The sequence below is a fragment of the Anoplophora glabripennis genome, unplaced genomic scaffold, assembly GCF_000390285.2.
Source record: "Anoplophora glabripennis isolate ALB-LARVAE unplaced genomic scaffold, Agla_2.0 scaffold1149, whole genome shotgun sequence".
Taxonomy (NCBI): domain Eukaryota; kingdom Metazoa; phylum Arthropoda; class Insecta; order Coleoptera; family Cerambycidae; genus Anoplophora; species Anoplophora glabripennis.
This window is the reverse complement of record NW_019417223.1, coordinates 79,275-106,027: the sequence shown is the minus strand read 5'-3', so window position 1 is coordinate 106,027 and position 26,753 is coordinate 79,275. Positions and strand designations below refer to the sequence as shown.

Below are 26,753 nucleotides of genomic sequence, written 5' to 3'. Positions count from 1 at the left end.
CTTTCCTACCCTGTAGAGGACTTAGATATGGTGGAGGTACTCAACAGGGTGCAAGGTATCCCCCATATGTTCTGCCGCGCTTTAGTAAATCCCAAAATCCCCTCTTGGGCTCCCCTATTAATGCGCAATGATAACGAATGCTAGGTTGTGGCGCGCAGCGAAAAACTTACCCAAGTTCTAATCTAGATAGGTACTCCAAAGGATTTGGATACACCTTAAAATCAGTCATTTTGGCTATGGGCAGAAACCAATTATTTTACTAGAAAAATATTAACTTTGTTGATCAGTAGCATACACATACCTTTAAAAGTAATAAAAGTTATTTAGAAATTGAAATATTTTTAAGTGAAATCACATTAGAGGGAAACTTACCTGTGGGTGAAATATTAAAGAAGAGAAAAATTGAAATGTGTTTTCACTGAAGTGCTTAATATTGTGAAGGTAAAAGTTAAAGAAATTCAGGTTACTCTGCTTTAATAAAAAATATATATATTGCATATTTTAGATAAAAAATCACAGTCACATTTCAACGTAATTATAGATATTTGCCCAAATATAAGCTGTATTTTTTTGGTATATTTTCAGGTAAATAATATCACTTAACTTAATCGTTAGAACTCCTATATGTTGGCAATAGAATATATTACAAAATGTTCGCAGAATACGAAACAAAACAATAATAAAAATTTGATAAACATTGAAAATTTAATGGTAGAAAAATTCAAGACCATAAACTTTAAATGTTCAATATATCAAGAAAAAAACAATGTATGTATGTCCTGTCGTTGGTAGTATTATATACATTTTATACTTCAGTAATATTTAGATACACCTAATTAATATATAAGACAATATTAAGCATTAGTTCAATTATATAAAAATGGGTTTAAAATTGTTAGCAAATGTTTAAATAGTGTTTGAAAGATTAAATAGGCTAAATAGAAAATATTCAAATTAGTAATTTTCAGGAAAATAACAACATTCTGGTAACAGCATTTTTCTTTAACATTTTCTAAATCTTAAATACTTTATCATTTACAAGCTTTGGATGACGCTTACAACAAAATGATTATATGATTAAAAAATAAATAATTCTTACAAAATAAAACATTGTTTTAAATAATTATTAATCAAAAATTAACATATGTAATTTTTTAGACCGGTGATGAACTTTTTCAAGGGCTTTCACAGAAAATTCCCAGGAAAGGCAAAGATAAATGGTAAGACATAAAATTATCAAAAATTACGGCCCTTCCTATGAATTTCTTATAATATTTAGATATAATACATGGCAACATACGAGTAAAAAGTAATTAATATAAAATGAATGTCAACAATTTTTTAATGTGTATATAGCTGATGCCTTTGTAAACTAATAATGTTCCCTACCAAAGTATTAAAAGTATTTATATATTTCTAATCTTTTTTATGTACATAAACAAAAAAAATTGAAAATTTAGCAACCAAAAACTGTAAAAATAAACTAGTATTACTGACCTCGTTCATATGTAACTACCAAAAATCACAGTATGTATGGAAAAAAATATGTTATGAGTATTAAACAAATACTTTCTGAAATTCCACAGATTCTCAAAATTACAAATTAAAAAAAATATACCTACATCACTATTAGTAAAAATCCATCCATTTTTTTGAAGATATAAATATTTCTGTTATATCAAAGAAATATTTATATTTACATAAAAAAAAAACTATTTTGAAACTAGCAAATTATACGAAAATGGTGTAAATCTGAATTCAAATGAATTCCGACGATATCCGCTGAATATTGTACCGAATTCGTGAAATCATAAAATATTTATTTAAATTTGTGATTTTCATTAAAAAACCTTTTAAGAACATTTCTTTTTGAATCTAGGGAACTACTACTTAAGGTGAAATTAAACGTTTGTATTATTTCTTTTTCTTTCGAATGACAGTATTTTGCACTGTTATTTAAGAAATTTTTAAAATCTAGCCGAATTACGAAAAAACCTCTCAACGCTTATACCCCTTCTTCCACACTGTATCCTTCAAGTACGCTAACTGCCCACCTGTTATCAAATCCTCCACTAAATCCGTGAAACCCATCTCACTAGCTATCCTGTACTTAGTATGTACAGAGGACAAATTCCTCAGAATGTCCTTCATAACGTTTATCTCGTTGGGAGTGTTGATGTTAGCGCTGAGAAATTTCCTGGAGATATCATGAACCAGGCCATCAGTTAACGAAAGGTGCTTAAGAAACGAGTGTAAGTATGATATGTTATTACTTAAAACACACTGCTCATAGAGGACGGCTGCCCAGTCTGGAGAATAGTTATAGGCCTGGACAAGGATCAAGCTCTGGTCGAAGCTGTTACAAAATAAAGCAAATAAAAATATATACAGGGTGTTTCTGAAATAAGTACGTTCGTTGAAAAGGGCACAAAAATAAGCAACTTTTATTAAGCAACTGATGGTGTAAAACATTACGTTTTAAATTTAAAAAAAAGCACATGAATGTTTAAATAAATTTAAAGCCGTCCCTGGTGCGGCAGTCAGCTGTACCTTTGATATCGAAGTTGCCGCGCGCCGCAGTGCGTATTTTTGTGTAAGAGTAATACAATTTCATTTTGTCTTCTAATAAATAATAATGTAGCCATTCAAAATTTGAAAATCTCGAAAATTTTAGTTATTCAAATTTTGAAAAAGGAAATGGCAAATTTTAGAAAATTTAGTAAATTTAATGGGAAAATCATAATTATACACTGGTTCCACTATAACCTTGTCTTTATCTATAGTGAAGGGTGAGTAAATCAAAATATTGGAAATTTCTGAAATAATTGTGTTTCTTCATAAAGGACGTGAAAATTGACGACGCTGGAAACTGGAATTCTGTACAATGTGAGGATTAGCATTACATCAACAATAACTATTATGAAAATTCAGTATTCTGTCTCTTGTAAAGCAGCATTCGTCTGTGAAAAGTACTGTTTGTATAATTTGGCGTTTGAGCTATTTGCTGCCAAAATCGACGATAAAATTCTACATGTGACTCGAGTTTTCTTCGACGAGGTGTAAAATGTTTTCCTCCCCATTTAAGACACCTACCAGTCTTTCTTGTGCACGATCTTCATATATTGGGTTCGCTCTATCGGTGTCCCGCAGTCTTTGATAAGTGTTTTACACTATCCTAGGATTCGGTTGGTCTTTTGGTCGCATACAAATCATATTTAAATTATACTTAGTCTCCTCGTAAATTAATACCATAATCACTAATTCTTGATTTGAATAAGGCATTTTGAAATAAAACATCGTAAATGAATCTACATACGACGAGAGCAACATGTGTTACTGCATTGGAAACAGTTGCTTAAGTGGGGCGATGCAGGGTTGGCACAAGTTTCGCGTAATAATAATTTATTTTCTGGAACACTTTAGACCACAAGTTGCTTAATGAAAAAAGGGGTAGTCTACCCCTTTGAAGGAATGCACTTAATTCAAAAACACCTATATTATTACAATCAGAAAAAAAGACAATATACTTAAAAATAAACAAAAGCTAAGTTTCAATATTCAATTGTTCTTTTATATATTTCTTTGATCGCAAGAAAATTTCTTAAAATTTCGGTTCTTACCATTTTTTTTTTGGCTAAATGGAAGGCCAAAAAAGATAAGGGACTTACAATTTATGGGTACTCCTTTACAGAGTGTCATCAAAATGTTCAACCGAATTTTAATAACAGTTTTTATAACACTATTTTTTTTAATTTAGGCAAAAGAAAACTTTAAAATAAAATTTTATTCACATTAGATACAAACTTTTGTTTTCAATGTTTTAAACCATAGACCTCATCAAATAAATCAGTAAAAGATTTATAAAAAATATATAACTGTTGTAGTGTTGTTAGTATGTACATATACAGGGTGAGTCAGAAAGAATGGGTCAACAGTAACTGGAGATACTAGACACCAAAATATCATGTTTGAGCTCATCATGCATTATACGAATGTCGCTGGTTTAAGTTTAAATTTTATTCTGATATTTCTTAATAATTCAGAAAGTTTTGATAGCATGACTGAAAATTGGTAGTGTTGGGTTTTTTGGTGTGAGAATTACGAATTTGAAACTTATTTTGCGTTGCTACTAGAGGGCGCTAGTTTCACCGTATTATTTAGATAAATCAGAACATATTTTTTTCATCTGTTGAGCTATGCTTAAAAAAGCTAAAAATTTAAAAGAATGTTCAATTCTACATAAAAAATGTACTCTTGTTTAAGTCGCCTAACTTTATCGGTTTCTGAGTTATTTGCATTGAAAAGTTTCAATGTATTTTGTGATTTTTTATTCTCAAAAGATGAAAATAACAATAATAATTATTGATAATAGTAATAATAACAAACCGTAAATCAAATGCTGGAAGTGTCCACCACCTACCTCAATACATTTTATTATATACTCTTAAATGTCTGAATATGTCTATTCTTTTTAAATGCATTCGCGGTTACTTGTATTTGCTGCCGCAACTCCTCAACAGAATTAATTTCTTCACGATACACCACATCCTTCAAGTTTGACCACACTGAGAAGTCCAGAGGGTTTAAGTCTGGACTTCTTGGTGGCCAACTAAATTCATTCCTACGGCCAATCCACCGATGAGGAAAATGTTCATTTAAATACTGGCGTACTGGCAAGGCAAAATGTGGTGGTGCTCCGTCGTGCATAAAGGCGGAAATACACATGCATCTTGCTTGCACAATAGCATGCAAGTAGCTTGCAGGAGATAGCTCCTGGTATGTGTATTTATTAAAAGGCATGCTTGTAGAAGGCGCGCAAGTAAATTGCACATCATTTGATTTTTTGGCATGCAATGTGAGGCAGGGGGTTTCGGGGGAGTTCAAGTGGCATGTCGGAACGTGTCTACTTGCTACCTACTGATATGCCAATAAGCCATAATACTAACGAGGCATTCCATTTTACTTGCAAATGTATCAGCAGTGTGCCATCCGCCGGCATATGCCATTTCTTAGCATGCAAGTTACTTACCTATTTTACTGGTATGTGTATTTCCGCCTTAAACCACATACTCTGTCATAAATTCATTAAAAATGAGCAAAGATAGAACTCTGATAATTGGTCAAAAGTTATTTCTATCACACTGAAGACACCATTGTTAAAAAACACGCCAGTGCTGATTTCGCGTGGAAACCCGGTGAGACCCTTTCAGAATAAAATTTAAACCTTGAACACACTGTATTTCTTAAACCAGCGACATTCGTATTTGACATGATGAGCTCAAACATAAAATTTTGGTGTCTAGTATTTCCAGTTTAGTGTTGACCCATTCTTTCTGACTCACCCTGTATAATATTTATCCGAAAAAAAATTGATGATACCAACTGCTTTTGAAATAAAGTATTATAACAGTTACCTAATTTATTTTTGCAATTAGAAATAATCCATTTTTGTTATTTTTGGACATATGCGCATAGTGTTAATTTGTGATACAAGTTTTCAATAAATTTTGGCCTAGAATTTGGTTATAAATTTTGTGCTGCATGAAAATGTACTGCAAAATGCTTTCAAATATCCTTATCCAAAACCAATTTTTCTTATTCCGTACCATATATTAAAATTTCACATATAATTTAAAACTTTTTGGTCAACATGATACATATATAAGCTCACAATTTCTTTATCACATTTCTCAATTTTGATTGTAGAACATTTTGTTTATTTTTTTCAATTTTTAATACCATTCTATCTTCTTTATTTAAAAGTTATATATTTACTTTATTTTTTAAATATTTCAACACTATCACAATTTTATGAAAAATATGAATGACCTATACTTTATAGGTGATTCAAAATATATAATTTGTTTCATATTTTTATAAAACTAAAAAAAAAATATAAAGTGTTTTACAGTACTTACCGGAAACACTAACATGAGATAAAGCTTTTTATAATTATAGTTACCAAACAAACAGAAATAAATCACCTGTCACCCATACACAAATGTTATTCAAATGATCAAAGCACAGATGAGTTATGATATATGACGATTGATTTGAACTCTTTTAAATTTTGCAAATAAAATATTTTAAAGTTATACGGATGGCACTGTCTAAAATATTGAACCAAGAATTTTTTTTTAAGGTGTTGACAACAGTCACCCACAGTAATATGAATATAATAAACATCATATGATTTTCACCCACACCAAGTGACATAATTAAGTTATAGGTTTGTGTGAACAATACACAGTGTGGTCCATTATGTATATATACATTATTAGAAATGCGATTTTAAATAAAAAATGTAAATGAAAATATCTAAAAAAGAACGAAAAATGAAAACAATTTTTTTATTGAGAAATTGCGGAAGAATGTCGTCAGATAACGCCCGAAATGCTTCGAAATGTTCGTTCGGAAATGGAGGAAAGATTTTATTATTGTATTTAAGCGGAAGAAAACTAATTTGAACATTTAATTTTCATTAATATTTTAATTTGTCTTATTCTTTAAGTGATGATTTTTTTAGTCATATCTAAATCAAAATTTAAAGTCGTATGTCGTCGTGAGCAGAATTGAAAAAGCTTTAAAATGGGGTGTCGTAGGGTGCCATTTAAAATTTCCTTAAACTTATTTTACATTTCTGCCTAAGGGGTAGCTTCTAAGACACCAAAACTTAAGCCACCTCGTGTCTCCTTGAAAAGAAAATCGACGTGTCTGTTTTTTTTTTGTTTTTTTTTTAGTTCAGATATTTTCCAGGTGGGAAGTTTTAATTGGAACACCCTGTATATATATTTAGTTGAAACGGTATTGGGAAAGTATTTGTTAGTTTTAATCAAAATTATACAATTTTTTTGTAGATTTAAATATTTTAGTTTCTCAAATTTCTGGATAGGAAAAGCTTGAAAATTATGAAAAACTAACCATTTCCAATATGCTAATTATAATTAGTAAATCACAAGTTGCTTAAACACAATCATGACAATTTATATACAGTATAAAAAATGATTAGTCATAAATTTTTGAAATTATTTTCCGAAACCATGAATTTCCAAATGGATCGTAGTAACTGGTTAAATACATATGTGCCCTCAAAAATTTTAGTGTTGTCTGGAAATGTTTTTTAAGATGTTCAAGGTTGAGAAAAAAAATGTCTTTAATAAAAATAAAGACAAGCTGGTTCTTTTAAATTTGGCATGTAGCTTTACTTTGTGATTGTCTACAAATATGTATGTTTCACAGGGAGAGAGAGGGTATACAAAGGTAGACTTTCACTAGTAATACTTTTTTCTTCCACGCTGTATCTTTTCTCTATTATGACAGTGTTAAAGACTTTTTAAAAATGTATTATTGATTCATGGTACCTACCAAAATGCACCATTTTAGAGAGATATATGACAAATATTAGACCCTGTCTAATTACTGCTAAAAGTGTTAAAACATCAAATTCAAATAAAAATAATTATTATTTCAACACGTATATCACACGTTTCAAGTTTTTCTTGTTAGTTTGAGATTTAGAATCTCCAATTAAAGTTTGACCAAGCATTTTGGTTACACACTGTATAAAAGATAAATATAATTTTCTCAAATATGTTAGTATACAGGGTATCCAGAAATTATAAGTACCTAACATTTAGGGGACAATTCAACTCATAAAAATAACGGTAAAAGTTTCTACTCTTCTTGGAAACACTTTTCAATAGTCAGAGGCAATCGCTTTGATTCACAAGAATAAATTTTTAATCTTATGTAAGCATTATAACAGAAAGTGCATGCGTTTATCTGTTAGAAACTGTTTTGGTTTGCTCTAGGAACAGTTAATAAGTTAATATTAACAAAATTCTTCAAGTCAACCTCAAAGTTAAAAGATAATTCTGAAGCCGAAAATGGACTTTATTCATTAGAAAAATGACAAATTTTTCAATTGTGCTTTTTCAAAAAATTTAATTTGACATTATTTTGGTTTTAGAAAAAGTGTCATAGGAAATTCTATCATTATTATGTTTGCTCATATTTTCTGGACACACTGTGTAAGAGGTAAATATTCTAGAAGCGCGTACCTAAGTTCCTTGGATATTAGAGACGTAATCTGGACCTGGCTTACATTCAGCAAACATACTGCTGTGCTGTTACTCGGTAATCCCTTCAATAACGATATCTGCAGTGCTATCAGTTCCGCCTGTTTTGCAGTTTTCATTGCTTTTGCTAGTTTTTCGCCTTGTAGATGAAATTCTGTAGCATGTGTATAATTCTCTATAGCCTTAAATGCATTATAATAAGAAATGATGAAGTTAAATCTCTAAATCAATGTAAAAAATTGATAGAAATAAGAATTTTTTTTCTACAAAACTGTTAAAAGTGGGCTTTTTAATTGTCATTTTTGATGTTAAAAATGTCATTTTTTGACAAGCGTGTTAAAAGTAAGTTACTTTTAACACTAGTGTGAAGTTAAAAAACTCGCTACGCTCCTTTTTTAATCATCACTCACAAAATAAAATCTTACTTTTAACACGTATATCTTAAATAGCTATTATTTACTGACCGATTTTATGAACTTTATTTATTAGGTAGATCCGGTGAAAGTATACCAGATACATACGACCTGAAAATTACTTCTAGAAAACTGTAATTATAACAAAAAGTGTGTTTGTTTTTTAAAAACTGTGTTATGGATATCTAAAAATCTCTTACTGTCTATGTGAACAACATTGTATATTGGTACGAAAAAAAAAATGGTAAATTTGTGTCCCAAGTCGCTCTGAGTAAGATTCTGTAGACATTTTTTTTCATAAAATAAAAAAATAAACGTCGCAATTTACCTGGCTTTGAATTAAAAATATAAATAAAACATAAACATAAAATAAAGCATTTCCACTAACTATAAAAAAAATTGGGACATAAATAAAACGTAAAAATCAGCCAATAAATAAGAAGTGTGATATGGTAAATTAGAATCCTTTTCAATTGAGTGTAAACATTTATTTTCCTTTCTTACTAAAAATGAAAATATCAGTACCTAAATCAAGTCATAATAACAAATTGAGCAAACAATTTTCTCAATTGGTCATGCATGATGACTTGAAAGAAAATTTACTGATATTTTCATTTTTAGACAAAAACTATCATTCCATATATTAGTAGCAGCCAATTCTTTTCCAATGATTGTTATTTTCTTTTTCCCCGATTATGGCCGAAAATAATTAGATAAGGAAGGAAATGTTTATACTGAATTAAAAAGGACTCTAATTTACCCCATCATACTGCCTTTCAGTATTTCGATGGATTTCCATCAAAGAGTAATAAATAAAAAACGAACGAGAGTGCAGAAAAACATCTGCAAAGGGTTTTCTAAGACTATGTCACAACTTCAAGAGACTGTTCCTTAAGAAGAAACAAAAAAATAAGTACTTATATAATGGAAGACCCCTGAACTAGTTGACTACGCTAATTCGCTTATATAATCACTTCATTAGGTCACTAGATGGCCTCAAAAGTTAATGAAAGGCAAGCCTTGTATAGAAAATATATTTTTTAATGTAGATATAACTGTATTGGCTGTCTTGTGGTTTAGTTTGTTAATCACTACAAACTTACTAAAATAGTCTATAATGACTAAAAAGTTTACAGTACATCATAAAGTCAATCCCTATTTTTCCCCATGGGACATCAGGAACTTTATGAGACTGAAGGGGCTCCTTTTGATTGCTCTTGGAATATTGTTGTCAATATTTGCAACTAAGAACTAAATCTCCTATCTCTTTATAAATTCCAGGCCAATAGACACACTGCTGTGCCATTTTTTTAGATGATACTACGCCTTGATGTGTTTTGTGGACCAAGTCTAGAAACTCTTGCCGCAATATTACAGGAATTACTAGTCTTTTCTTGTAGAATAGAACATCTTTGTGTACATATATTTCGCTTTTAATGTTTCAAAACTTTTTTACGTCATCTGATACTTTGTTTTTATGCTTAGGCCAACCATTAAGCACATAATGCTTAATTTTGTTGAGAGTTGGGTCTTCATTTATAGCATGGATTAGACGTACTTCATTTTCAGGAGCTATAACAGCATGTACTAAGAGCTTTTCTTCTAAATAGTTGGTATTCATTACATCAGAATTTGGGTCTCTACTTAGAGCTTCAGGAACTAACCTTTGTTTTCCAGGAATATAAACTAGATCAAAATTATACCTCAATAGTCTTATAGCCAAACATTGAATTCGTGGAGAAAGATCATCTATTGGTTTTTTCAGTAAGCCTAAAAGTGGTCTATGATCTGTTTGGATTTTAAATTTGCTTCCAAATAAATAGTAGTGAAATCTTTCACACCCATATATACAGGGTGTAACAAAAAAGGTGGGCTAGCTATACATAGCCATATTGTACTCATCAAGGCGATCAAAAAAGTTTGTATACAGATCTGCTCTAAAATGATTCGTTTCTGAGTTATGGACACTTTAATCTTGGTCTGATAAATAACGTTTTTTTATTTATTTTAAATGAGTAACAAATAATGAAAACTACAACAACAGTAAATGAACTTAAAGGAGATGTTCAAAATGACCTCCATGAACACCAATGCATTATTGAGCTCGTCTTGTCATGGACTGCCTCGTTCGCTCAAAAATTCCTGGTGTGTTCCGAATTCTCTGGCATCCGTTTTCTACTCTCTGCCGAAGATCCTCGATATCCTGAACTGGAGTAGAATACACTATTGATTTTAGATGACCCCATACGAAGAAATCAAGGGGATTTAGATCCGGGGAACGTGCAGGCCACGCTAAAGGTCCTGCCCGGCCAATCCACCTTCCAGGATATGCTTCGTTTAAAAATTCACGTGCTATGAGACTGAAATGGGCCGGCGCCCCATCATGCATGAACCATATGCGTGCTCTAAAATTCAGTGGAACATCCTCCAACATGTTTGGTAGATCATTTTCTAAGAAATTACGATAATTTTGGCCATTAAGTCGTCCGGGAAGAACAAAAGGGCCTATCAAGAAATCACCAATGATGCCTGCCCAAACATTAATTGAAAATTGATGTTGATGTCTGGATTGAATAATGGCATGCTGATTTTCTTCATGCCATAGATGTACATTATGAAAATTGAAGATACCATCTCTTGTGAACCCAGCTTCATCTGTGAATAATAAGGAAGGCAAAAAGAGAGGGTCGTTGGCACAAGTTTCCTGTAGCCAAACACAAAAGGCTTCTCGTGCTGGGAAGTCAAGTTCACTCAGTCCTTGTACCCGTTGTAGGTGATACAGATAAAGTTGATTGGTCTTAAAAACCCGCCACATGGTCGTATGATCAACTCCTTCTCTTAATGCAATTCTTCGAGTACTGACACCTGCTTCTTCCTCAACACGATGCAACACACGTTCTTCCAAGCGCAATGTTCTTGCAGTTCGTGGTCTACCGCGATCTCGGGCTCGCGGTTTGAAAGATCCTGTTTCCCTTAGCCTACTATGTAGCCTTTCAAAGGTTTTTTCATTGGGTAAACGTCGGTGTGGAAAATGCTCTGAGTAAAGTCGTCTTGCTTCAGCCCTATTGCAGTATGCCAACCCATACATCAAATGCATGCTTGACATTTCTTCAAAGGAATAATCTTCCATTTTCAGTGAGTAAAATTAATTACAAAAAAATGTATTAATAGAGTCAGATACTTAACTGTCACCATGACACCAACCGCAATTAATTATAATCTTGGATTACTTGATAATGGTCTGTTACTGTACCAGAACTATAGGACACTAAAAACTTAAAGTGTCCATAACTCAGAAACGAAGCATTTTAGAGAAGATGTGTATATAAACTTTTTTGATCGTCTTGAAGAGTACAATATGGCTATGTATAGCCAGCCCACCTTTTTTGTTACACCCTGTATAGGTAGGTGTAAGAGACAGAGGCATACTCTATTGGGTGATTGTCTTGAGCTATAACTGCACCTAAACCATACGGACTTGCATCAACTGATTTGTTTCTTTTGATAGATCGAAGTACGATAAAACAGTAGTAGTCGCTATTAGTTGTTTTAAACGATCGAAACTATTTTGTTCATTCTGCGTCCAAGTCCAGTCAATCTTGTCGCTAAGAAGTTCTCTTAAAATTCCTGTTTTTTTGTGACAGATTTGGTATAAATTTGGATAAGTATATCATACCCAAAAACCGTTGTAGGTCTTTTTTATTTCTGGATGGATTCATTTTCCTTATTGCTTGCGTTTTTTCATTGTCTGGTGCTATTCCAGAATCTGCAATAATATGTCCGAGAAATTTAAGTTTTGATTTTTGTAAGTTCAACGTAAGTCGCTTTTTGCGATTCTTGAAAGAACTTTGTCCAAATTCGAATTATGTTCTTCAACAGTTTTACCGAACACAAGAATATCGTCTATATATGCAATAACACCATGCAACCCTTCCAAAGCATCATAAATAAATCTTTGAAATATTTCCGGAGCTGACGAGATGCCAAAAGGTAGTCTTAAACAACGAAATCTGCCCCAACTTGTTGCAACTGTATACAGTTTTGAAGTTTCATAATCCAGGGGTATTTGTAAAAACGCTTGCGATGCATCTAGTAGTGTAAAATATCTTGCTCCACGTAATTCACTAAAAAGACAGTCTATTGTGGGAATTTGAAAATTTTCACGTTTTATGTACATTGTACATGTTTAAACTCATGGGGTCCGTACAAAGACGAATATCTCCATTTGATTTGGGTGCTATTACTGACGGATGGACCCAGTCTGTTTGTTCAGTCACTGGAACTATTATTTTTTCCGAGACCATTTCATCAAGTTTTTTCTTCACTTGATCTTTTAATGCTAAAGGAATTTTCCTTGCAGCGCTTATATGTGGTATAGCATCCTGCCTCAGTGTTATTTTATATGTTTTGTTTACTTTACCTATACCCTTGAATACTCTTTTATGTTTATTCAGTATTTCCGAAACTGATAGATGGTTTTCCACATTATATATAGTTTTGTTATGTCCTTTTTGCATTTTATTTGCATCAATTATTTGCAGTTCACTTGCAGCTTGAAGTCCCAAAATTTAACAAGCAGAATCGGATTGTAAAATATAAAATAACAGGTTTGATGTATGTTCGTTGATGGAACAATGTATCGACATTTTTCCTCGAATGTCTATTTTATGCCCCGAGTAAGATGACAAAGTGCTTTTTGTTTGCAGAAGTTCAGATTCGGAAATTACAAGTTTCTTAAAATCACTGTGATTAAGTATATTTACTTGACTTCCAGTGTCAATTTTTAAATTAATTTGTACGTTATTTACTAATAACAGTTCATACCATTCGATTGAATTAACACAGGAGTCATTTATTGTCCACACAATATGATATTCTTCACTTTTGTCTCGATTTTCTTCATTTTCACCACACTCTTCGAATTGTTCATTTTTTGCAACATTATGTACCAATTTGCTCCTACAAAATTTCCGATAATGTCAACGTTGCTTGCAATTAGTGCAATAACGATTAACAGCTGAGCATTTATCTACATCATGTATATAACCACAATTCTAGCATCTATTAAGACCTCTCACATTCATATTATTTCTACTTGTACTAGGATTACCACCATCATTTTGTCTCGTATACTGTTGTTCTTCCTTATGTAACGGAGAATATTTGGTTTTGTTTGTATAGTTTGTTGTGTACCTATTAACTGCATACACTGAGGTATTTTGTTCTTTGTTCTTTGAAATTTCTTTTTGTGTAGCCACACTGTTCTCCATAGAATGACAAATCTGAATAGCCTCTGGTAATTTAAGATCACAATTTTGTAACAATTTTTCTTGAATGCGTTCACAAGTCCGTCACGTATAAGAACGTTTTTTTCCTTAAAATCACGTGTTTGCAAGTTGTCGTAACGCTGTTACGAATGGATCCAGTTTCTCCTGGATTTTGTTCACGTTTAAAAAATTTAAAGTGTTCATACACTGTATTTTTGACAGGATTGCAGTACTCGTGAAATTTCTTCAAAACTATATTCAGTTTCTTTTGATCTTCGTCCTCATTGTACTCAAAAGTATTGTAAATATGTAGACCTTCATCACCTAATAGATTGACTAAGATAGCTATTTTTACTTCATCCGTTTTATTTGACTTTCCACTAGCCAAGGGATATAGCTCAAATTTCTGTTTCCACAGTTTCCACTGACTGGCAATGTCCCCTGCAAACTGCATTTCCTCTGGAGCTTTTGAATGTTCTGCCATTGTTGGTTTTTCCACCAAGATATAATTAAATAAACACTACTTTCTCCTCCGGTGTTGGGCTAATATCAGCAACAACACCTTACTTTTCAATATTTTTACTTTTTACCGCTGCCACCATATGATGTATTTATCTTTAATGACATTGACATACATACTAATTATATTAAAGTAACTAGACTAGTTCATAATAATACATGACACATACCATTTTCACTATCAATTTTTTAACAATTGTAAGTTTTAAAAATCACACTGTATAACACCATAAAATTTCAATAGGGTGTTTACCACTTTTTCAGATATTGCCATAAAATAAAACAATGTGGCAAAGACTTGATCCGTATTTTTTTATTTTTGCAAGAAGTATTAGTTATTTAAATGGCATTTATAAAAATGTAAAAGTGAAACAAAGGCAGGCTAATGCTGTGACTACTTTAATTGGGCCATCTGTTAATATGAAGATTAACTAAAACCTCATACTGCTGTCCTTCTTTTACTTAGTAATAGATGAGTTACAGAAAAAAGAAATTTTCTGTAATAACAATGACATATACAATTAGAACAGAATTTTTAAAATCAAGTAGACACTTGTATATGAAGTTATTACTGAAATTACTTGCTCAGTTTATATCTTAACTTTAATTGCAGAATAGTATTCAGTAACAAATTCCTACACATTTTTTTGATGCAAACACCCCCATTAAAAGCAAAGGCCCACAGCCCAAAGATAATAAAAAATTGATTAATGTACAGGGTGTATTTAAATGGACGGGCACAAATGTTACCAGAGATTCCTTGGGTGAAAATAAGTCGATTTAACCTAACATACCTATATCCCAAGTCACATAATAAAAAAGATACAGGGTGTCAAGGTGAAAAATAAAAAATGGTTTTTCCTTAATAATTTCTATAATTTTAGTCAGAAATGTTTCAAATTTTCAACAGAGAGATTTTTTAATGATGAGAAAAATAATATAATAATGATTTTTGAGTGTCTAGTACGAGGCGCCCTCTGCTGGCAACGTTATGCATTAAATACGTAGTAACTTTTTTGCCAACCCCCGTATATAGCTTTTAGTAACAAAATATGAAATATTGAACTTTTTTTAACAGAAAAGGTATACTTATTGAAAATGGCTAAAGCCAACCCTTTAGGAGATATTTTTAACTTAATAAATTAGTGTTACGGATTTATACCTCCACGAATACCAAGGTTCGAGTTGCTTAAATAAATTAAAAAATCGAGTAGATAAATGTCAGTTGATAATACTCGTAAATTGAAATTTTGAAGTATTAGTTTAAAGTGTTAATTGATTTTAGTAACTATTTACGTGCATCCTAGATATTAAATAGTTTTGGAATTGAATAAAATAACAAATTATGTATACTAATGACGAGTATGTCGATATGTTGCAAGTATTTTTTAAATGTTACAAGAACTGTGCTGCTGCTGTACGACTTCATCATGCTAGTTATCCCAATCGTCGTGTTCCTGCTAGAAAAACTTTTGCGTCGGTAAAAAAAAACTTCAACCTCCTCCTGAAGGTACTGGCAGAAGACATCTTATTCGCGATGTAGAACTTGAAGAAATTGTCCTTATCAATTTACAAGATCAGAATTCTGAAACTAGTACCAGAAAATTGGCGACACAGTATAACGTTTCACATACTACGATTTGGAAAATTGCAAATGATAATCTTTTATACCCCTACCATCTACCTGTGTATGAATTGACTGCTGCGGATTTACCTAACAAGATATATTTTTGTCAATGGTATATGAACATTTCAAGGGAAAACAGAAATATTTTATCCGGTATTTTGTTTGGTGATTAAGCGTCATTTTCACTCATGGTCTGACAAAAATCCTCACCAAGTTTGTACATCCAAATTTCAACATAATTTTAGTTTAAATGTATTGGCAACAATCGTAGAAGATTATCTTATTGGTCTGTTTATTCTTCCTCGGCATCTCGGCGGAGCTGGATATTTGAATATTTGAGATTTTTAAATGAGCAACTCCCAATATTGCTTGAAGATGTGCCACTAGCTATCCGTGAACACATGTGGTACGCACGTGACGGAACTCTTGTTCATAGTTGTTAGGCAATGGTTAGTAGCTGTTAGACAATGGTTAAATTTAAATTTTCCTGAGAGATCGATAGGTCGAGGGAACGATGCACCAGTCAAATGGCCTGTGCGATTACCGGATCTCACACCCATGGACTATTTTTATGGGGTCACTTAAAAATGTTGTTTATTCCAACCCTATTGATAGTGTGGAGAATTTTTGCAGCAGCTGAGGAAGTAAAGAATGACATACATATTTTTTCAAGAGTTCGCCGTAATTCTAATCGTAGAATTAGACTATCCTTGCAGGAAAATGGAAATGACTTCGAAAATATCCTTTAAAAATTTTTTTATTGCCAGCCAATTACATATTTCTCTTAAATTATCTAGGTATTGACTGTTAAGTAGTGACTCTTGGTTTTAGTTGTTTTGCTTGTTTTAGTTGTTTTCTTTAACTCAGAGTTTAAATAATTTCACATACACAAGAAAATGTGTTTTTTAATAAAGACACCGAAAAAACAATTAAATAGAAATTATGCAACAAGTGTATTCACACACGCTAAAATAATAGGTACGCAAAAATAGTAAAATAAAGTTAAAACAAGAAAAATAATGTCTCAGTTGATTTCTGCGCCCCCTTTTGGTCGAATTTTAAAATACAGAACACAACTAATAATTACTGTGAGGCAATGCGTTCTGAATTTATTAACAAAAGTGTCTGTTTATACCTTGGTATTCGTGGAGGTATAAATCCGTAACACTAATTTATTAAGTTAAAAATATCTCCTAAACGGTTGGCTTTAGTCATTTTCAATAAGTATACCTTTTTTGTTCAAAAAAGTCCAATATTTCATATTTTGTTACTAAAAGCTATATACGGGGGTTGGCAAAAAAGTTACTACGTATTTAATGCATAACGTTGCCAGCAGAGGGCGCCTCGTATTCGACACTCAAAAATCATTATTATATTATTTTTCCCATCATTAAAAAATCTCTCTGTTGAAAATTTGAAACATTTCTGACTGAAATTATAGAAATTATTAAGGAAAAACAATTTTTTATTTTTCACTTTGACACCCTGTATCTTTTTTATTATGCGACTTGGGATATAGGTATGTTAGGTTACATTGACTTATTTTCACCCAAGGAATCTCTGGTATCATTTGTGCCCCTCCATTTAAATACACCCTGTATATTACTTAATAAAATAATTCAAACATTTTTCAGAAACTTTGGGACCACCTGGAACCAAACGAAACGATTTTGGATAAAGTTGAATTAGCCTAATGTGGCTTATTTTGAGTGGTTCTACAGCTACTTATGGAACACCCTGTACAAGGTGTCATCAAGATGTTGGAACATCGTGAGCAGGTTAGGTTCAGGATTTCCTAACCACGCACCGGCCTGCGAGTTACCGACTGAAAGGCATTCCCTAGCTACAAGGCTATTCCCAAAAACCCACTCCACACGACGACTACCCCCCCAAGGGGTTAGACAAGCCGGTGAAGAAAGATAAATCAAGACACGAAGAGCACTAGAAGAGGCTCCCCTGCCAGCGGGGGCCAGCCAGGGCAAGAGGAGGTCCCGCAAAGTGCCTACACGGGCCATGTTTGTGGTCGGGATAGACGATTGGATGGGGCCCACCTTCATGAGGCTGCCCAGGCCTACAAAGATAAGGCAGGACAAAGAGGGATAGTCCCCCTCGGTCCCAAATTATCGAGGCCACGTTTAATGCCAAAAATAAAGGAGCGCACACGGGACATCTTGAAACTAGAGACCAAAATATGTCGATTGAGCCAAATATACTTTAGTCCACATGCTGTTGCTAAAAAGATATAAGGTGTCAACGTAACTATTTTGTTTAAAATTTTTCTTTATTGTTGGAGAATTTATGAGAAATAAGAATTCGTCCTTACTTTTGATCCGACATCTACAGGGTGCCATGTAACATCACTATTTTTGTAAATAAACAATTATTATAAAGGACTATCTTTATGAAAATTGGGGCATGGTCATATTAGCTGAAATTGTGGTAAGTTGTTGGGTTTGTGATACTGACAAGTCTCCACAGTAATTGGGTCCAAAAATCAATTTTTTCCTACTTATAGCGATCTAGGTCAGTTATGCTGATGATGGTTGCAAAGTAGTATGAGTAAAATATTGCAATAAAAACAGTAACTTCTGTGAAATGTTTATAGGAAAAATTAATTGGATGACTTCGAAACGTTGCTAATTAATATTTTTGACATGTGTCAAATACCAAAGTGGCCACATTGGCCGTTTATACAAAGTATCCCATTTTAAATGATTAATTGCAATATCTTCTTAGGGAAGCACTTTCAAGAAAAACTTTTTAGACAAAAGTTGTAAAGTTCTAAAGGGGACATTCGATGGTGACCTTGACCCTGACCAATTGGCCGGGTCAAAACGATCTTGCCTTGACTGGTTGGGTTAAAGTGATCTTGCTTTGACTGGTTGGGTTATAGCGATCTTGCTTTGACTGGCTGGACCATAATGATCTTGCCTTAACTTAATGGGGCTGCAAACAAGGTTCTCCTATTTCGTAACTTGATTTGACCTTCAAAGAACTTTCAGGTTTGACTTATAGGTCATGATCAAGGTTATCATCATATGATCCCATTGAAAAAAGCATTCTTGATTAAACTTTTTGCTTGTCTTCAAAATGCGATTGGCATGGAGAACTTTCATCTTGCATGTACAGGGTGATCAGAAAATCGGTAAATATAAAAATTGTTCAACAATAAACTGCCTTTGTTTTTAACAATACAGAAATATGTTATTAAGAAAAGTTGCTTAGAATTTGGAATTTATATCATAATTTCAATTTGTGTATGAATCGGCCTACTTTGATAGAAACGGACAGTAAAACATGTTTATTGTTCATTTTACGAGAAAAAGGCATTCTTGATTAAAATTTTTGTTTTTCTTTTAAGTATCTTTAAAATGCCTAAAAAGTTTTTCTTGAAAGTGCTTCCCTAAGAAGATATTACAATGCCTTAATTAAAATGGGACATCTTGTATAATCTACTGTTGCCAACGGCCAATGCAGCCAGTTTGGTATTTGGTACATGTCAAAAATGTTAATTAGCAACTTTTCGAAGTCATCCTATTAATTTTTTCTATAAACATTTCACAGAAGTTAGTTTTTATTGCAATATTCTACTCATAGCACTTTGCAGCCATCATCAGCAGAACTGACTCAGCCCACTATAAGTAGGAAATAATTGATTTTTGGAAATAAGTACTGTAGACTTTTGGTCAGTAACAGAAAATCAACAATTTGCCATAATTTCAGCCAATTTGACTGAACCCACATATTCATAAAGACAGTACAGGGGTCCTTCTTTGAGCCACCCTGAATGCAATTACCTATCAAAAAAATCTTAACTTCTTTCTCTTCCTCAACAGAAAAGAAGAAGTGTCTAAAGTGTTTGAAGTTTAATATAAAGAAATGTCTAAAGTTAATAGATTTCAAGATTAAACACCCCTCATATAAATTTTTATTTGATTACAAAAATTTTAATTCGAACTGTATGCCATTATAAGTTAATACTTGTGACATACTAGACTGGATATATTATTGTAGAAAACTTCTTATTTAACTAACTCCTCTCTATCCCATGATTAATAAATAAAATAAGAGACAGTGATGAGATTTTAGTTGAATCTATTAATACTCATAAATGGCATAATTAAGTTGTGGTTTAGCACGTCGCAGTGTGCCAAATTCACTTTAGTTCTATATGTTTTTAAACTGAAAATCAAATGATGACTTTAGACAAATATAAAATTATACAGGGTACATTATTTAATTTTCTGTTAATATCTGAAATGGCGGCAAGACCCCATTGGACTTATGTAAGAACCATATAGCTTTTACTCCTTTCTTGACTAAATAATTTTTTAGAGAACTTATTTAAAAATATACATGAAACAATTTTAACGTTAAATGTCACACAATTATTAATCAACTGGAAATCGGATATCCTATTTTTGTTTCTGTGGAAATGAATTGTTAGCAAAAAATTCAATGTACAAGGTTTGTCAACAGAATAGGAAAGTAATAAAATAAGGGTTATCTATTCAATCAAATAAAGTCCAAAATGAAATATAAAACAATAAAAGAAATTAACACTTCAGTTTGTTTCTGCATTAGCCAGGCTTTAAAGTGTGTTGAAATTTTTTAAAATAGAATTTCTAGTTGGCGATAGATCACAAATATAAATTACAAGGGGAATACCCGAATAGAAAAAAATGTTATTTCAAATTTTTGCTCATCTCAAACATACTATACTCAAACATACTATTCAAAGACGGCTCCCAAAATATTTAAAAGACAGCTCGACCGATTACTTCCAAAATTTGACAACTTTTTTCGAACAGGTTTTCTCTTTCAAAAAATAGGATTTTTTTCACTTAATTATTTTTTCTTTTATGAAGCCAGAAAGGTCATAAATTAAGATTGAAAAATGAATCTAAATTTCAATCTGCCGCCATTTCGTGATTTTTTTTTAAATTCCTATGTTGCGAAGGGCATCATACATTACATTTTGGGAACCTTTTTGAAACTTTTGTTTCAGATCAACCAACTGCATATAATCTTGGAAATCGCAGACCGTGCGAGCGAGAGACATTTTTTACTCAAGCCACGACAGCAGGGCTCCCAGTCGATACATATTTATAAAGAAATTTGTCAGTATAGAACAACATGTATACTTTCAAATAAAACAAACCTGGATAAAATCGAATAGTTAGTTTTTGAGATAATAATTCTTAAAATTCACCCGCTGTTTCCTGCTTTTTACGCGTTTATTTCCCCTTAAGAAACAGAAAATTCTATTTTATTAGTAAGTGACTGAAGTACAGTAAAACCAGAGTAATTGAAGTAGGACCGAAATAATCATATTTGAGACGTAAGAATTATTCTCAATATTGAAAATGAGTAGTAACTATAGGTATGGGTATTGGGTTTTTTCGCCTATAATAATATTAGGAACAACCCCTTGAATTGTAACATGAACGATGAATTCTTGTTATAAATCACTTACCTTATTCAAGCATAATTTTGTTCCATCGGTATTAGTAAAAAGCACATAGGGCTGAGTGTCTGGATTCAACCTATTATTCTGCATCTCCAATTTAGATATGGCGATCAGATTCCTTATAATGCCTTGGGCTTCCCTTTCCCACAATAGTGCCACTTCGGAAAATAGGGCAAAGTGTAATGCCACGATTTTGTACAAATCTCTGTTATCTGGACAGTACTTCTTAAGGTAATCCAACAGCGCTACTTTCAGAGCATTATCTTTTCGGGAACCTTTTCTTAGCAAAAATTCAAACTGGTCGTTTTCTCTCAGTATGTCAAACACATAGCTCATCTCTATATAGCGTCCAACTCCCGTAAGCAATCTCACTATCAACTTCCAGCTACGCAGCATCAGTAGGTGTGAAATAACACCTCGACAGGTCTTTAGAATAAGTGATATGCCCTCCATATTACAATCTGCAGTGAAGCAATCATGGGCAGTGATCAGAAGTTCTGTTACGAGTGCTAGTTCACTTATTTTGAAATCAAGATTGGCGGAGACTTGCACTTTGTGGGTGGCGCTAGCATATGAATAAATCTTGTTGCCGAGGAGAGAGCAGTTGTCCTGAAGCAGCTGAAGGATGAGGTGAAACTCTTGGTCCATTTTCAAGTTCCACATTAGGAATTCGTCCGATTTGGATTTGACATATTTCAAGGCGCTATTCACTATTTCTTCACAGATAAAATCTGTTATCTGTAATTTAATACATTTAAAACAATGAGAAGTTCTCATAAACAATAAAATTATAGAGCAACTGAAACTAGCTCGTAGGTTTTTCATACATTCCAAATGCAATATACTGACTGTATACAGGATGTAAAACAGAGAAATGGTTAAGTGGAACAAAGTTGACTAATTTGCTAATCAATGATAACACAGAAAATATTTAAGTGTTTTGGATTTTTGGATTTTGATTTTATTATTTTCCGAGCTATATGAACAGAAAACACTTTCATAATACCATTTTTCTCTTTTATATACAAATATGGAATTAAATATTCAGTAAAACATATTGTTTTTAACTACCATGATGGGTTAAATTTTTTAAATACAAATCTATCAATGCTTTCACACCACTAAATTCCTCATGCTCTCCAAGCCCATTGATGCATCATTTTCATTATTTGGTTACGTTTGGGGCAAGAAAAGTTATCAGCATGAATAAAAGCTGCATATCAGTAAAACAATAAATAGCATATGAAGGCTACACAGCAAAAACAAATGTTACTTTTATTTCATTTGTTGGAAAAGGAATTTTAAAGTTTAAAACGAAAATCATACAATTTAAATTTTAAATCAAAATTTTTGTCAACAGGTAATTATTTATCGGTGAAAACGATAAAAGTATCCTTAGACCGCCGATTTTTCTACTTTTTACATGCACATTAACTTTCAGCGTTTTTCCCATGGTCTTCATATGATATGATGATTAAATTTGGAAGAGCCTAATGTATCCAACAGAATAAAAATGTTATCAGGACTGTGAGTTAATTTTGAGGGATTTACATTTGTACGGCATAACTTATGATATATTGCATCGGACATTTCTGTAACTACATTCATGTCACAGCTCTGTCATTAGGCTTTACTTTTAATTATGTGTCATTTTGCTGAAATATTAACAACAGATTTTTTCTCAGCTCCGAAGATGTTGAATTACGAGTCAACAAAACACCATTTTCAAGAAGTTTTACTTTTTCTGATTAATTCAAAGAAAAGTGCAGCTGAGAGTCATCAAGTGCTTTTGGAAACTTATGGTGAGCATACTCCATCGATAAAAACATGTGAGTATAAGTTTCGACGTTTTAGAAGTAGTGTTGGATACAGTTAACAAAGAACCCTCTCGTCAACCAAAAAAGTTCGAAAATGAGGAATAGGAAGCATTACTCAACCACGATTCACGTCAAACGCAATATGAACTTGCTAAATCGTTGAATGTTAATCTCACTAAAGTATAAAATGTTTGAATCAAACGTTTAAATGCACTCAGTATGAATCAAAAGCAAGGAAATTAGGTGCCATGCGAATTGAAGCTGAGAGATTTTGAATGGTGATTTTTCACGTGTGAACAATTGGTTCAATGGCAAAAAAGAAAGGGTTTTTTGCATCATATCATCACTGGCGATAAAAAATGGATATGCTATTACAATCCTAAGCGTAGAAAATCATGGGGTTTGCCTGGTCATGCAACAACATTGATGGTAAGGTCCAATATTCATGGTTCGCAGCTCATGCTCTGCATTTGATGGGACCAGCTTGGTGTTGTGTAATATGAACTGCTTCAACCGAATGAAACCATAACTAGTGAAAGCTAATGAACACAGCTACTAGAACGAAAAATGGCTGCAATTGGAGCAAGGGCATGATAAAATAATTTTTCAACATGACGCTTGACCATGTTGCTCATGAAGTCAAAAAATATTTAAAAATGCTGAAATGGGATGTTACCCCACCCGCCTTATTCACCAGATATTGCTCCATTGGATTACTACTTGATTACTAGATTGATTAGTGGATAGCATCAAAATGTAAGTTGTTTTTTCAACACGGAATTCGTATCCTGTCAGAAAGATGGGAAAAAGTAGTGGCTTGCAATGGAAAGTTACAAAAAAATCCTTCAAAATTAATTCACAATCCTGGTAGTTTTTTTTTTAATTAAATTTATAATGGTCCTTAACAGACATTAAAAACCAAGTTTTTAAGTTTGTCAAGTACACCCGGAAATGATAAAATTAAAATCGAAAAACCCATTTTATGCGACTGGTCCAATTTAATCGTCTTTCTATCTCTGTCAGATTTTGAAATAGCAATATTATGGCATTTAATTTGAAAAATTTAATTTTTTTCACATATTATTCAGTAATATTTACCGCATCCTTGGACCACTGGTAACCCCTTATGAAATCATGAACAACATCCAACTTATGCATGCAGTCATCCTCCAATGCATCTTTTAGCATTTTCATATAATCAGTGTTGGACACGATCACGTGATACGGTATTTCTATATTCAAGCTTATGCGGTACATCATGAATATCTTGTAGGCAATATCCACACCATAAGTCACTTTTTCGACTAGTATGTAAAGTAGTGTCAAAGTGTCTTGTAGAGGTGTTCCATCCACTACATCTGTTGTGGGCAGATAAGATAGATTATCTGGTGTTAGAGATGCTAAAAATAATTATGTTGCAGTTGCACATATTTTATTAAGAAAAATAAAGTTTTTTTAAGGCATACCCCCTCTGCAACTTTCATAGGGATTTTTTTATTTATGTGAAAAGATATCCTGGTCTGTTTAACGAGAGCAATTGCATTGTTGCCAAATTACCACTTTTTCTTACAATTACAGTGACGTAAAATTCTATGGTTCTATCTTTAACACCATATTTATAATTATTAAGTCAAATTTCAATAAACTCGTAATGTGATGTCTCCATTGTTACTGTATGGAAACACAAATGCGAATTTGATACTTCAACAGTAAAAAAATAATCATATTTCAATAGTATGTATTTTTTACCTATTTTAAAAATACAGGGTGCCCTGTATAAGAACTGACACAGTGCATGTGCATGTAGGGGTGTCCAAAATATTGTAATTTAACCAAACACAGCAGAATTTAATTTTAAATTTTTTTTACTGTTGTTAAATTTTAAAAAACTTTATGGTTTTCAAGAAAAACCGTATTAACTGACACAAGATTTTAACAGTGTTCATTAGAAAATAATCAAAAAGTCGGTCAGCTTTATCTTTCAAATTTGACAATTGGCCATATAAAACGACTTGTCAAAAATCGGCTAAATCACAAGAATTTTATAAATTATTTACTTTATTTGTACCAATCCAGCAATCGAGGTTATATTATCACAAATTGACGTCTTTTACCCAAAGAAAAATATAAATATATTCTATGCTTTTACCTTACTAACACTGAGAAGTTAACGTATGGCTAATAAAATTATTTTAACTGGACCATTAGAAAAACATACAGAATACTAGTTGGAGTTATTATTTTTAGACTGGCATTTTATGACTGACAATAGTGGCTATCCCTTATAGTTCACAGTACAGGCCCCCTCTGGAAAGTTGATTACCACATACTTTATAACTCCTGAGGAGCTTCGTTTTGACGAGTCTACCACATTTTTCCTCTGCGACTTTTCTCGATTCCTCCGCTTTTCCACTCGGAAAAGTCCAAAAACATGGCAATTTTCCGGGGTCTTGAAAACTCAAGACCACATCTTTTATTTTTAGCTTAAGTAACTGGAAATTTTTTTGCAAATGCCGATTTAAATTTGTCCGACAGAAATTCTTCCGACATTGACGTGTCTACCGGTCGAAACATGCCAAAATAACAGGGTATTGAAAATCAATTACCATATAGGTAATTTTTAGTAAAATTAATTGTAAATAATTACAAAAAGTCAAGTCAAGTCAAGTCAGACAAAAAGTATTGTTGTCCGACAAATTTCAAGCCGCGTTTTTTCAGTCCGACAGCTGGAAATCGGAATTTTCACGGGGTATGAAAAATCGATTACCACGTATCTAATTTTCATTTTTTCCACTTTTAAATTTACTGTACAAAATAGTGATATAAGTGTCCGACAATTTAATGTCCGCAAATTATAAAAAAATACTCTTGTTAGAACTTCCTAATGTGGACGATTTTCGAGAAAAAAGGCTTTTAATTAAACTTACAATATTACACTATAAATAAGTGACTTTTCTCAAAGTAAGCTTGAGGAGATAGACCAAGGACATTTAAATAAAGGGGACTTATTTATTTACATTCCTAGATGAAGCCTGGTCTATTCACAGTCTAATTGTATCATTGTTGTCAGCTATATAATTATACTGGAAATGTACGTAATATTTTTATCACAATTTTCATCACAATGAAAATTATTATTATAGGATAGTATTATTAAGTTATGCATACAATATTGTTAAATTCTGCACATATTAAACTATTTTTCATTTTTCATATTTGCCATGTTTGAATACTTGGCAACTAAGCAATAATTTGTAGCGTGTTCCTCGTTCGTTCTGCCGTGGTTGGCAAAATATGGCGTCTCTTATTAGAAAATAGTTGTGATTTTAGTAAGTGAAACGTGATTAGTGTTTATACATGTATTTTGGATAAACTTTTAAGGTGTGAATATGGTTAGACAGTGCAGAATTTGTAAGAAATTGGATTATAAACATCCACATCAGCTATCCTTCCACAGGTAAGCGTGCTTGAAGGTGACTTTGGAATGTATATGCAACTGTGGCCATTGTCGTGCGTGTGGGTAACTTTTATTTGAATAACGGTAAAATTTTATAAAACTGAC

The 26,753-nt window shown here is 32.4% G+C and overlaps 1 protein-coding gene across 1 annotated transcript in view; it reads right to left on the bottom strand.

Moving 5' to 3' along the window:
- Nucleotides 1–1,667: 1,667 nt before the first annotated feature.
- Nucleotides 1,668–26,753, bottom strand: part of LOC108916006 (spatacsin) — a 40,190-nt gene continuing 15,104 nt past the window's right edge. The window contains exons 7-10 of the mRNA XM_018722184.2: nt 24,290–24,591; nt 21,381–22,112; nt 8,061–8,260; nt 1,668–2,356 (exon numbers count right to left, since the gene is read on the bottom strand). Of these exons, the coding sequence (XP_018577700.1) occupies nt 1,999–2,356; nt 8,061–8,260; nt 21,381–22,112; nt 24,290–24,591 (1,592 nt within the window). The 3' untranslated portion in view covers nt 1,668–1,998. The remainder of the gene's footprint in view (nt 2,357–8,060; nt 8,261–21,380; nt 22,113–24,289; nt 24,592–26,753) is intronic.